Genomic DNA, 13045 nt, shown 5'->3' on the forward strand with positions numbered 1-13045 from the left:
TACATTTCGTTTTTAAATTTCTTCACAATAAAAGCACACACACACACACACACATTTAGGAAATAGTTACACACATCAAAATGCGTCTTGTTTCACGCAAAAGTATTTAAAAAAGTGAAAGCGTTTTTCAATATTTTCTATACGCCACAATTTAGTGCGCAATCAGTCGGACGTTTGGCAAAGCAAGGCAACACTCCGTTTCACCCAATGGTTCGCGGGAACTTGCGTCGCCAGCAGAACCGGCAGCACATAGTTCGTCGAGTGCCCGGTGGTGGAGAGGGTACCCTTTCGTTCCGCCGTCTTGTAAACCGGACACTTGTAGCGGGTACCTTCGTGCAATTCAGTCAATTTAGTTGGCTAAAAGCAAAAGAAACGTATGGTTACAGGAAAATTTGTTTAGAACTTGAAGACCTCATCCACCAGCGATGGGGGGACACTTACCAGCAAATGTAGGATGGGCATGGTATCGATCAACATTTTCGGCAGCTGTTCGTCGAGACAGGCTTTCTCCCGGTCCCAGCGAGCGCCCTCCAAAAACAACCCATTCACGTACACACCATCCTCGGGCGGTTCGGACAGTGTCCCGTCAGCCCGAAGAACCTTAAAGTCGTACGTTAGCATGTCGATTGGGATGCGATAGCGACGGGCATAGTTCTGCATGGCCGCCGTCAGGAAGGCTTGTGTGAAATAGAACCCAGAGAGCCAGAACACACACGGTTTTCCATCGTCGTGCCATTGCTGTAGAAAGTCGAGCCGGCGCCGAAAGTCGACCACGTACGAACCGATTGGTTTGAGACTTGGGTAAGATTTCTTCATCCAGCTGGCCGGTATGCGGCGGTGCTGGATCGCTCCGAACACCGACTCGAGCTGGGGAGTCAGTGCGATCAACCCAGCAATGGCTTTACGCAGGTTAACGCAGCTCGATCGGATTTCGCCGAGCAGAGCATTGAAACGCTCCATCTCCTGAACCAGGACGGTGTTCATCGACTCCCCGTAGTCCACCGGATAGCGCCGCTTGGCCGCGTCTAGGTTATAATCTTCCGGCAGGAGTGCAAAGATTTCGTCCACCGTCGCCAAGACCTGCTGCTCGAGCTCGGCGTCGCTTCCTCCGGTGGTGCCTCCTTGCGTTAGTATCATTGCATCGATCAACGTTTTCGAAGCAGACAGATCTCGGGTAATGCCTGCATTCGGATGTAACCCGTACACCAGCGGACTCGGGAAGTTTGGTATGTTGTTGGCAATGTGCGCCAGGTACTCACGGTGCTCGTTGCGCAGCGGAATACCGTAGCATTCGGCAAGCGACGACAGGCGATAGTTGGGATCATTGACGACGTGCTCGTTAACGTAGTCCTCCAGGATGGTGACGATCGCACGGCGATCCCAGCCGTCTGTCACGCGACCTCCATAGTTGCACTCACCCGTCAGGTACGTGATCGCTTCGTATGGAATCTCGTCGTACTGGTTGACAAACAGTCGCAGCTGAAGCACGGAGATCTGAAAGTCGGACTCATTGAACCCGTACGCAATGTTCCATCCGAGTGGACCGAACTTGCGCCGCTCCTGGACGACCGCGTGGAAGAAACACACACCGAAGAGTAGCTTGGAAAACGCACGATCCTTCCCGGGACATCCCGTGTAGAACGCATCGTCGTTCATCGGCTCCGAGTGGTAGGACCGGAGCAGGTTCTGCTGCAATCCCGTCGGTGGCTCGTTCGTCATCTTGATGCCATTCTGCAAGATGCTTGCCGGGAACTGCTCCGAGGGATAGCTCGTGAGCCACAGCCGGAACGAAGTGGTCGTATTGTAGTGGTCCATGTTTTCCCACAAATACTCGAGCGTTGGCATCCACGACGCGGCCAGATGGCAGTTCTGCAAGCAAACCCAACTACCCTCCTCCTGTGCCTTCTCGATGATGCGTTGCGCGATCGGTCCCTGGCCTTGTCCCAGCGAGATCGACTGGAACGTTTCGTCGAAGCCCATCTTTTCGGCGTAGAGCAGAAGTGCATTCATTGGGTCGGCTCCGGCCGAGAGGATAAAGATCAGCGGCGTCAGACAGTTGGAGTCCTCGAACGAGCGCGCGATATCGAATGGCGGCGGCGCCACGTACGGTGGGCCCATTTCGGATGCCACGAACTCCGTAATGGCGAGCACAAACTTATCCGGCCGGACAGTTTTCAGCACGATCAGCTTTTCGAATCGGTTCGTCTTCTCATCCCACGGTTCCGGAAGCTTCAACATCTGAGGCTCCTCCGCATCGTAGTACGCTCGCCAGAGGGACAGGTTGGCGCTGAAGCTCTCCACAAATCCAGCAAAATCTGGCAACTGCTCCAAACGGCAAACATCCTCCCAAAGCTTCACAGTGATCCAGCTGACATCTGGATTGGGTTCGGTCGGGCGATCCGTAGGCGTTTCGCTTGCACCAAGAAGAAACTTGAACTCGCGCGGGTCAATCTGATTGCAGGAGATCATAATTTTCGTTGTGAGTATGAAGGAAAACAGCAGTTTATCCTTCTCGAACAGCGAGCGACACACGTTGTTGTACAGGTTAAGCGTGACAGCATCCATCAGGTACTTCAGGCGTCGGTAGAGCTCCTTCGTGCGGTTTGCGTTTTCGATCGAGTAGACGTACAAATTGACGAACCATGCCAGTGAAAACTGATACATGGGATCGACGTTCGGTAGCTCCGTGATGCAGTAGTACAGTGTCGAGGAGTGCATCGCCACCGGTCGATAGCTCTGCCGAAAGGCTTCGATCTTCTGCTCAATTTCCCGGGAGTCCTCCTGTTTGCGTACGATTTCGCTCGAAATGCGCTTCGAGTCGTCCAGAATCTTGATCGCACTTTCGTCCTCCAGAATGTCACCCTTGCACTCCGACAGTGTCTTCAGGATCTTGTCTTCCACGTCCTTCAGCATGGCGACATTTTTGGCCCCCTGCAGAATCAAGCTCTGGCGCAGCTCCTGCAGATCGGGACGCTCTTTCGCCACGACGATGCCCAACAGTTGATCCTCGAGCCCTTGAATGGTGAGTGCAAAGTTGATCACCGTCACCTTGTTGTACACCTCGGGCAGATAGTGTGGGTTCCGCAAGCTCGAGGTGAGATAGAGGCGAAACTTTGGCGACAGTGGAAGCACGTTTTCTCCGAGCGTGACGTACTCGACACCACCTTGCACGTAGGTGTTCCGGTTCAGCAGAGGATCGAGTGGGGCTTCCAGCTCCTCGAACACGTTTTCCACCAGCACCGGGTAGCCCTGCTCGATGCAGTTCTCAATTTTACGCATGTAGTCCGCCTGCGAGAACTTCACCACCACCAGATGGTTGTTACGCTCCATGTTGCGAATCCACTTGTTGGCCTGCAGCTGAGGGTCGACAAAGAGGCTGTAGCGCGACGAGCAGTCCATGATGATGGCATTCTCAGTCGAGAACGCATCCGTCGGAAGGCCGGCGATGTTCCAGTTCTGGATCTTTATCTTCGAGCCGAGCACCTCCACCAGGTTGTACTCGGGCGAGCAGGGAATGCTGTTACCAACGCAGAGCTTATGCCACTCACCGATGCACCGGTTTCGGAAGTGGGCGGTAAGCGGTGCCAGGTAGGCAATGACGCCACTCGATACCAGTATATCTCCCGCCAGACTGTCGTACAGTCGCTGCAGGTGCTCGGCCGATGCGATCCAGCGCGACTTCTCACCACCGAGTCCTCCGATCAGCGTCTCGGCACGCTGCAGCTTGTCCTTACACAGCTGCACCTCATCCTCCACCTCCTGCTTTTTGCGATTTGCAATCTCGAGGTTGTCGTTCAATTCCGCCACACGCCGCTCGAGGTTCGCTGCCAACAGCCGCTTCTCGTTCAGGATCGCCATCGTCTCTGCGTACTCCTTTTCCGCCTGTTTCAGCTTCTCCTTCTTGGGGGCGACAATCTTCGCCACCGCATCGTACAGATCCATGGCGATGATCCACTTGCAAAGGCCCTCGGCGGCACTCGAAGCCTTCGCCACGATGTGTGGCTGAAAGTCTTTGTGCGGGATAAAGTCCTTCCGGATTTTGCGCATAATGTCCGGGTTGATGCTGTCCTTGTCGAAGTCCTTCAGCGTCTGCAGAAACGCCAGATCGCCGAGCAACCGCTTGCTTGGGCCCCAGTAGTCGAGCATCTTCTTGCCGGTCGCCGGATCGGCCACCTTATCCGGTGGGATGCCCTTCATGACGCACACCGCAGCCATGACGAGCTTCACCACTTCGGGCGGATTTTTCATCGACTTCACAAGCGTGATGTCGGTCGGTTTGAGTGTGTTCAACGCTTGGATCGCTTCCTCGAGGATCGGGATCGCACCGGCCAGGTCCTTTTCGCAGTCCGCCTTAAGGACCTGGGCTTCGGCCGCTTGCACGTTCGCCACAACCTCGTCCTTCTTGACCTGCTCCGTGGCGGCCGTCGCCTCGAGCGATTCCTTTTCGATCTCTTCCGTCATCTTGCGCGAGTTCTCGGCCATCACGATCAGCGTCGGCTGGAGGGCGTTCAGTTCGGTTTGCATCTTCGACACGGCATCGGCGGCCGCACTCAGCCGATCCAGACCACCGAGATAGCGCAGCTTGTTGTTCATGATCTCCGATTGATGCCGCTGGGTAAGATTGCGGAACGATTTAATCAGCTCCAGGTAGGAGGCGGACGTGATGTACGTAATGCGGCCCGTTTCGGCCGTAAACTCCCGCGAAACGTCCCGCGCAATCACGTGAAAGTGCTTGCACAGTTGCACGATCGAGCGCTTCACCTCCGCCGTCACGCTCAGCTCTTTCATGTACTTTTCGGCCACCTTTTCCAGCGCATCCTCTGGCCACGCGTCGAACCAATCGATTGTGCAACAGTTCACCAGCGAGGGGTAGAGACGAATGCGCGTCCGCAGAGTGCCGCCGATCGGACTGAAGCAAATCACAATGTGCAGCTTCTGCTTGCAACGATTCACGAAGAACTGAAACACCTCCAACGGGCTAATGTCAAGGTTACGGTTGCCACCTTGCGCCGCTAATCGGACCATCTCCAGAATTTCCTGCTTCTCGTCGATGGCGAATATGTTCGGCACTTCACCCAAATTCAGCAGGCAATCGATGTCCTGCAGGAATGCTTCCTGCTGTAGCTGCGCCTCGGTCAGCAGAAACACCGTGTCATGCCCGAGACCACCGGCCTCCTTGAGCACCTTCTTCAGATCCTCCCGCCATTCGTTCAACCCGTAGAACTTGGTTATCTCCGGTTGAAACAGCGACTGGCCGCAGATCTGAGCGGCCAACTTGGTCAGCGATTGGCGCCCCGATCCGCCCATACCGATCAACAGCGAACTTCCGCCCGCCATCGAAATCACCCGGCACACCTTGTTCAGGTGCTGTAGCGCGTACTGGAACAACACGATATCCATCTTCGCCTTAGCCTGCGAGCTGTTATACTCGACCAACGCCTTACCGGCCAGATCGCGCAGCTGCTCGACATGGGCCGTTTCCTCGTACTTGCGGTCCTCGGTGTCGGCGTCCGCGTCGAAGTAACTGCCGAACATGAGATTGCTCAAGCTGTCCAGCTGCACCTCGCCGGTGGACTCGTCGAACAGCTCCGGTAGCAAAGCTTCCGGTTTCTCCTTAAAGAACGTCCGCAGGTTCTGCAGCAACTTGTCGAACACGAACGCCCGGTCGGCATCGTTCACGAGGCGATCGTAGAAGATACGCATCGATTCGTGCAGCCAGAGCTTCGGGAATATCTTCTTACTCTCCACCGATTCGCGCTTCAGCATCGCGCACCCACTGATGACGCGCAGGACGTCCCGTAGGTTGAAGATATAGTGCGACTTGGCCGGTGTCGGCAGCAGCTGCACGCAGGCGAACTGGTACGTATCGAGCGTCGCATTGACAATCATGTTCACCATGTTGATCACGTCCGACGCATGGCCGCCTTTCTTGTAGCCATCGAGCAGGATGGCCGAGAATATCTTGAACATCGTTTCGTCGTTGAAGTTACTGATCGCGAAAATGTTAAAGTGGCAGAGGAACCGCTCGTACACATCCTGCCGGCTGCCACCGACCAACCCACAGGCCGCCATAACGAGGATATTCTTCAGGTGCACCTTGGATGTGTCCCGCAGGTCGTACCAGTGACCCTGGTCGAAGAACTGTCGCATCAGCTCTATCGGAGGCTGCGCCCCGTACACCTCCTTCACCGGCATGTTCATGTCGTCAATGAACAGGACACAGGTTTTGCCATTCGGAGGACCGAAAATGCCGCGCTTTTTCTTGATCAGCTTCGAGATGACCAGCTCCTGCGTTTGGTTGGCGCTGATTTGCGTCGTGAAGGTGATGAATGTCGGTAGACACTTCTCCTGATCCATCTTGCTCATCATGTAGTTTTGAATGTAGTACGTCTTACCCGTTCCGGTGGGGCCGACGAGCAACAGGGGTTTCTTGTTCTGACCAGAATAGAAACAAGTGTGAAATAAGAGCATAAAAATACCAGAGTGCCTCATCCTACAGTACCTTTACGTGTATGTCCAGAATGTGCATATAGCGAACGGAATCGAGCGTTGGCACGAGCAACGTAAATCCTACTTCATTCTTCATCTGCCGAACCATATCCGGATAGTACCGCCACGATCCTTTCTGCTTGAAGTGATAAACGTAGTCGATGATCATCCCTTCGCCCGGCATCGATACGTCAATCTTGCCGACCACTTCCGGTATGGGATGCAGTTCGTCAGTACCCTTCCAAATCTGTGCCCGCGAGATTTACCGAGAGATAAATTTGGATTAAAATGTTCCGCCAAATGATAACCATTGGTAAATTATTACCTCCCGATAAAACTCATCAAATTTAATCTTCGACTCCATATCGAGCACACCGCCGAGCCCCCAGACCACCGCGTACATCATCGCCGCCTGGAACCAGGTAAACAGATACTTGCCGTACTCATCCGGACTCTCGTGGCACGCTTCGTCGATTATCATCTCGAAGATATGCAGCGTAGACATTAGCAGGTTGGTGTCACCCGGATGCAGATACTGATGGCCGTGCGTCCGGATGAACTCCAAACAGTCCGGGATCAACCAGCGGAACAACTCCATCAACAGATCGTGCCAGTCGTGTGTCCAGCTATTGTTGCACCGCTGTATCCACGACTCTACGAACGATTCCCACCCGATCACCGACGGCTCCATGAAGATCATTCCGCATCGGGACACCGTTGCTGGCGATGCCTGTTCAAGATCCATCACTTCGAATATCATTGACATGTTGGCCGTCATGGTGATCACCTCGCCGGACGTCAGGCACAGCTTGCGGTTGTCATCCAGCACGGTGTTCATGTTCTCGATCCAAACCGCATCAACCGGTCCGTCGAACACGAGCCACTTCCGGTCCGGTGCGGTATCCATCGCATGTCGGCGGAATATCGTCGACGCGATACCATCCGTCCACTCGTACGAGATCGGATCGAACGCTCCGTACAGCTGGCCCATGGTGATCGCTTTCGGGTTGACCACCTCTAGCTGGACGCGCTGGAAATACGGATTGGCGGTGCGGGCGTTTTTCAGCTTCGCAAGGCATGCGGACAGCACGCGCAGGGTAGTTGACTTGCCGGAAAATGGCCGCCCCACCAGCATGAAACCATGCCGAACGATCATCATCTCGTACGTCTGTATGACCTTTTCGAGGAAGGTACCGCGCGGCTGAAGGTTCTGCTCGGTGCACACCTCCCGGAACGCTCGCTCCAGCTGGGTGTAGTCGGCGCGGGGTAGCGCGACACCTGGAAACAGGTCCGATATGATGCCCTCAAATAGTGGGATGTCTTTGGCGAGGAACTTGGGCATATTGACATCGAGCAGCGATCGCAGGAGAATTATTTCTTCATCCTCGTCCGGGAGGGCCTTCTTCAAATTTCCGCATGCCTGCAGGACGGTCTTAACGGCACGCATACCATAGTCGTAGTGGTTCTGGGAGGAGAGTTGCTCCGAGCACAGTCGATAGGTAGTGACGATCTTGACCGCCAACGTGCGCGCGTCCGTGAAGCCGAACGAGTAGAGCGAGATCTCGCCAATCATCGCATAGTCCGGTACCATCATGGCCACCGTACGGAACAACACCTTCAAATTGTCCGGCAGCTCCGAGCGACCTGCGTAGCCGGGATTCATCGTGATGCAAACATAACATGCCGGGTTGAGTGTTAGTTCGGTACCCTCGAAGACGAACCGCTGCACGCCACCACGGACTGCCTGAACGATGCAGAGAATTTGCTGCGCCACCACCGACAGCACCTCCAGCTCGATCCGGTTGAACTCATCAAAGCAGGCCCACGCCCCGGAGGAGGCGAGGCCCTTGAAGAATTTTCCCATCGCCTTGTAGTCGAGCCCGTCGGAACAGTTGAACACTTTACACTGCACGGCAAGCGCCTTCGCTAGATCCTTCGTCGTTTCCGTCTTACCCGTCCCGGCCGGACCCTCCGGAGCGCCGTTCAAGTGGAGCTGGTAGGCGCCCATCAGCGTCCGATAGCAGCGATCGGTCAGCGGAGTGATAACAAGCCGGTCAGAATTGCCCAGGTACTCGCAGGCGAATGGAACCGCCGCGTTGATGATCTTCACCATTACGCCCCCCTCCTCCCCGGTTTCGGTGGGGGACATCCGCCCATCCTGTTCCCCCTGCTCGCCCTCCCAGTAGTAGCGCAGCTGGGCCAACCATTGAAAATCATCCTCCGCACTGACGCGATTTCTGATCAACTCCTGCACGACGTCCTTCGCGTGCACATCGATCACGATCAGCGCCTTGACGGTGATGCGCTGCAGGTTCGTGAGGTCCTTGGAGCGCATCAACGCCACCACGTCCATCAGCTCCACCTGTAGCCGCTCGAACAGATCCAGTATCAGGGTGTTGTTGCGCTTCCGGAAGCACTGATGAATGCCGGCTGCCCAGTAGATCTGCGATACACACAGCACCACCATACCCGGCCAGTCCAGGGCCCACTGGCATCGGGTTTTCTCCCGATACGCCCGATAGGACTCCCGGATCTCATGCCGCACTGCACCAAGCATTCCAGATTCGACCCACAGTAACCACTTCTCCACACTACCGCGCGCTTCCACTGTTGAAACAGGCTCGACAAACTGCACCTGCTCCCGCTCGATGCTAAACATTGACCGAATGTCCAGTCGTTCGTCAAACTCGAGCCGATTGATACCCTCGAAGCACTTGCTCAGATGCGGCTGCACGCGCAGCGGATCCTTCGTTTCGGACAGAATCTCCAGCATCTCGTCGTTGGAGAGAAAGAAGAACCGCGGGAAGTACAGTCGCTTCCGCTCGAGGTACTCGTTCACACCGTTTGTGATCTCCTCGAGCAGCTCGTTCGACTGCTCCATCGCCTCCTGCACACCCTTGGCAGCGGCCACTCCGATCACCGACCGATTTACCTCCACTGTGCGCATGTACATGCGGTACGTTTTGTCCACCTGCTGAAACATCCGCCCCTCGTTCGGCATCTGAGCGACGATGTCCTTGGACGAGAAGATAGGCAACAGATACAGCCAGCTTCCCTGTACCTTTCCCCACTGGTCTACGGTTCGGTTGACGCGCGTTAACGTCTGGTACCACTCCTTGACCTCCTTCTCGCACGGTTTCACGAACGCCGAGCCGCGCATGGCGAGCGTCTTCATGATGTGATCGTCCAGCACGGCCTGGATCTCATCCAACCCCGTCAGAATGTTAATGCCCGTGTCCTTGAACGCACCCAGCTTGAATACAATGTCCTCCCACTCGGCTATCATCGCCTGCAGGCTTTGCTGTAGCGCCAACTCCTTGTTCGCACCGATGCTGATGATCTCGAACTTGTCCAGATCCTTCTCCAGCTTGTAGTTGATGATCTTGCGCAACGTGGTTCCGGCATCTGGCGTCAGATCGAATCCTGCAATTTCCGACATCTCGTCCCAGTGGCGATCTTTCAGCGCTGGGTTGCACATGATTTTCACCACGTACACACCGAGATGGAAGTCCTTAATCGATTGACTCATGCGAGCGCACAGCTTCAGTGGACAGGGATGTTTCTCCGGATCGGGATCTTCCGTTTGTCCCTGAAAGAGCAAGGGTTTGCAGTCATCGATTTGATGCATTGGCTAACAAATGGAATAATGGACGAGGAAATACCTTAAATTTGCACAACGTGTTCTCTAACATGTCCGCCTTGATACGGTTGCGGTAGTACTTCTGCGTTTTTTGGAACTCCTTCAGAAACTCATCCGTCTTCGACTCAACAAAGTGTGGCTCCAGATACTCGAACGGACCGTCCATCCAAACGTTGTAGTAACGCAACCAGCGCATACACAATCTATTAAACGAAAGCCATGTGAGTGGGTGTGGGAAAAATAAATTTACCGACCATAGATGGGCGAACCGAAATATCCACTCTGTCATACCGGATGAGTTTATAGAATGGTACGACGAATGATTTGATCGCCTCGAGCACCGTGTACTGAGACTTGGGGAACTTGAACAGCACCTCCTCCTTGTTGATCCACTTGACGTAGTCCTCAAATACGAAGATCTGATCAATGTAGCCGTGCAGGACGACGATGTAGTCCCTGAACTTCTCCGTCTCCGTCATGTCATTGATGATCGCGATGTGGGGTATCATTTCTTCCATTTTTTCGTTCAACTGCTTCGTCACCTCCTGCAGCTTTTCTTCGAACGAAAACTTGTACTGCTCGAAGTTGGTCGAGTTGATCTCGAACACGGACTGAATACGGAAGTACCAGTTGACACTGTCTACCTGAAGCTCGATCTGATCGGCCGGAAGCTCCATCAGTTCGACCAGGTATGCGTTAACCTGCAACGACGTACCCAAAATAAAACCAACGAATATTTTTTTTTTGTACTTCTCCCTTTCCCGGCACTATTCTTACTCGCATGGTTGTCTGTATCTTATCCCGCAATTCATCGATAATTTCGGACTTCACGCGCGTCATGTACTCCCCGTTCGCCATCAGCTGCTCGGTGGAGGTTGGTATTTCTAGGGCCTTTTCCTTTATCTCCACGAATTCCTTGCAGATTCGGTCCAGCTCGCGTCGATGCTCGATCGCAATGTGGTTGGCAACGCGATCGATGTACCGTTCCACGATCTTCCGCAGGCTGCCAATCGCATCGGATTGATTGACGATCGCCATCGGAAAGTATTCTTTCTGCACCATGGCGCGGATCATCTCTTTGTAGTGCTGGAACGCTTCTATCTTCGCCATGTACTCGTCGAACGTGCGCGGCTCGGAGAGAAATTCATCCAAGTCTTCCTTAGTCGAGGGACACAGGAGCCCCGCGAATCGTGCCTGGAAATCGCTCAAGTACTCCGTCAGCGGTTGGAAAGCCTTCGTGAGTGCCTCCTGCACCTGTTCGTGCGCTTCCTGCACGCAACGATCGGCAATGCCGACGCGCAAGTACGGTGGGCTTTTTGGCTCGAACGTGGTCGGATCCACCAGTGACTCGAGGCAGTCCAGGCGATTCCCTACAGCCATCACATCGTCGATCGCGTTCTGATACACGCTGTAGATATCGTTGAGACTTGGGAAGAGATCGATACCATCATCGCAGATCGCCAGGATCTTCATCTGCGGGATTTGGCGCACGTTCAGAAGCGTTTCCTGCAGGTGCCGGATGGTGCGGAGCTTCGCCTCGTTCAGCTCACGGTTTATAAGTGCTCCGGCGCAATTCAACACCTTCGGCCACATCGATTTCGGCAGCGCACGACGCTCGTAGTGTTTCTTCAGTATCGCCACAATCTTCGGGTACCATTGACCCGCTATCAGCGCGCCGACCGCTTGGAGGTCCTTTTTAATAAGATCGCGCAGCTCGTTCAGAGTAATCTCCTCTCCCGTCCGGTACCGAGCGTAGTCGTTCAAGTACACCGGCAGATCGGTGAACGCGTAGTGCACGATGCATCGCACGAACGGATACGGCAGCAGGAGATTCTTCTGAATGTAAGCCTTGCTGCGAAGGTAGTTGCGATAGTTTTCCGTACGGCCGACACGCTTGAACTCGAACTTTATCCGCTCGGGGACGTAATCATCCGGGCCGGGCTTGAGGATCTTCTGGCAGCTGTACGCTTTCATTACCTTATCGAACTCTGCATGTACGTCGGTCATGTAAGCGGCCAGCACACCCGGATACTGAGCCCGCAGGCGCTTCGGCACGTAGGACAGAATCTTCTCCTCGGTACTGGACAGCATCTTCGGCACTGGAGCACGTCTCGCATGCTCACGCAGCTGCTCCGCGTAATACGACTGGGGGCGTGGTATAACATCTTCAAAGTCCACCGTTTTGCTGCGACAAATTTTAATCTTCTCCTATAACGACGATTTGGATGAATCAAAATTTGAAATAATCTTCGTACACTGGATTTCTTTTCTCTTACTGCCGCCGCTTTTCGCCGAATGAAGCTATAATGGCGTCGTTCCTTCACCTCCGAGAGGAACAACTTCAGCAACGGGTTCTGCATGTACGGTTCGTTGTCATATTTGTCCAGCTTATCGCAGGGCTTATGGAGTTTTGCCAAACGTTTACTCATCTCGTTTGATTCTAGCAGACCTTTTCATAGAGATGTAATTTTGACCGTTTGCCTAAGCGAGCATCGCACGCGTCCCGTTTCGTTGTATTTTGATTTGCAACTGATTGAAAAACGCTTGTCCACACTTCGCAACCGTGAGCGCGTTATTGATGCATCGAAAACAACCGGTGTCCCGTAGAGAGGCGTTTTGACTACGGGTTTGACTGTTAGGATTCCTTTGCGACTCCGTTGTCAATGGCTACTATAAAATGCTACGCGGATTTAGCTACTATAGCTATGCCTGCAGGGTTGCTATGGTAAATAGTTGAGGAAAAGTTAACATTCTTCCACTAGACACGCCATATGACCTTCACCTCGTTATATGACGAAGTTTAATGCCCTATTGCAAATGGGAGACCCCTTTTTTGTCGAGATGTCCAGTGGGGTGAAATGCACCAGCACTGTTTTACCTGCCATTAAGCCACTTAAAGTAAAATGAATTTATAGA

The 13045-nt window shown here is 54.0% G+C and overlaps 1 protein-coding gene across 1 annotated transcript; it reads right to left on the reverse strand.

Annotated features, from left to right (window-relative positions):
• Positions 1-162: 162 nt before the first annotated feature.
• LOC131265915 (dynein axonemal heavy chain 12) lies at positions 163-12558 on the reverse strand. The gene is made up of 8 exons (XM_058268254.1): positions 12406-12558; positions 10907-12337; positions 10421-10830; positions 10152-10332; positions 6815-10078; positions 6503-6736; positions 442-6435; positions 163-357 (listed from the first exon to the last, which is right to left on the reverse strand). The coding sequence occupies exons 1-8, from the start codon at positions 12556-12558 to the stop codon at positions 163-165; spliced, it is 11862 nt and encodes a 3953-aa protein (XP_058124237.1).
• Positions 12559-13045: the final 487 nt, after the last annotated feature.

This window comes from Anopheles coustani, chromosome 3 (assembly GCF_943734705.1).
Source record: "Anopheles coustani chromosome 3, idAnoCousDA_361_x.2, whole genome shotgun sequence".
Taxonomy (NCBI): domain Eukaryota; kingdom Metazoa; phylum Arthropoda; class Insecta; order Diptera; family Culicidae; genus Anopheles; species Anopheles coustani.

Coding starts and splice junctions, on each gene's coding strand:
- LOC131265915 (XM_058268254.1), bottom strand. CDS start 12,558: ATGAGTAAACGTTTGGCAAAACTCCATAAGCCCTGCGATAAGCTGGAC. Junction 10,831..10,906: donor AGATACAGACAACCATGCGA/GTAAGAATAGTG, acceptor ACGTCGTTGCAG/GTTAACGCATACCTGGTCGA. Junction 6,737..6,814: donor TTGATGAGTTTTATCGGGAG/GTAATAATTTAC, acceptor TCGCGGGCACAG/ATTTGGAAGGGTACTGACGA.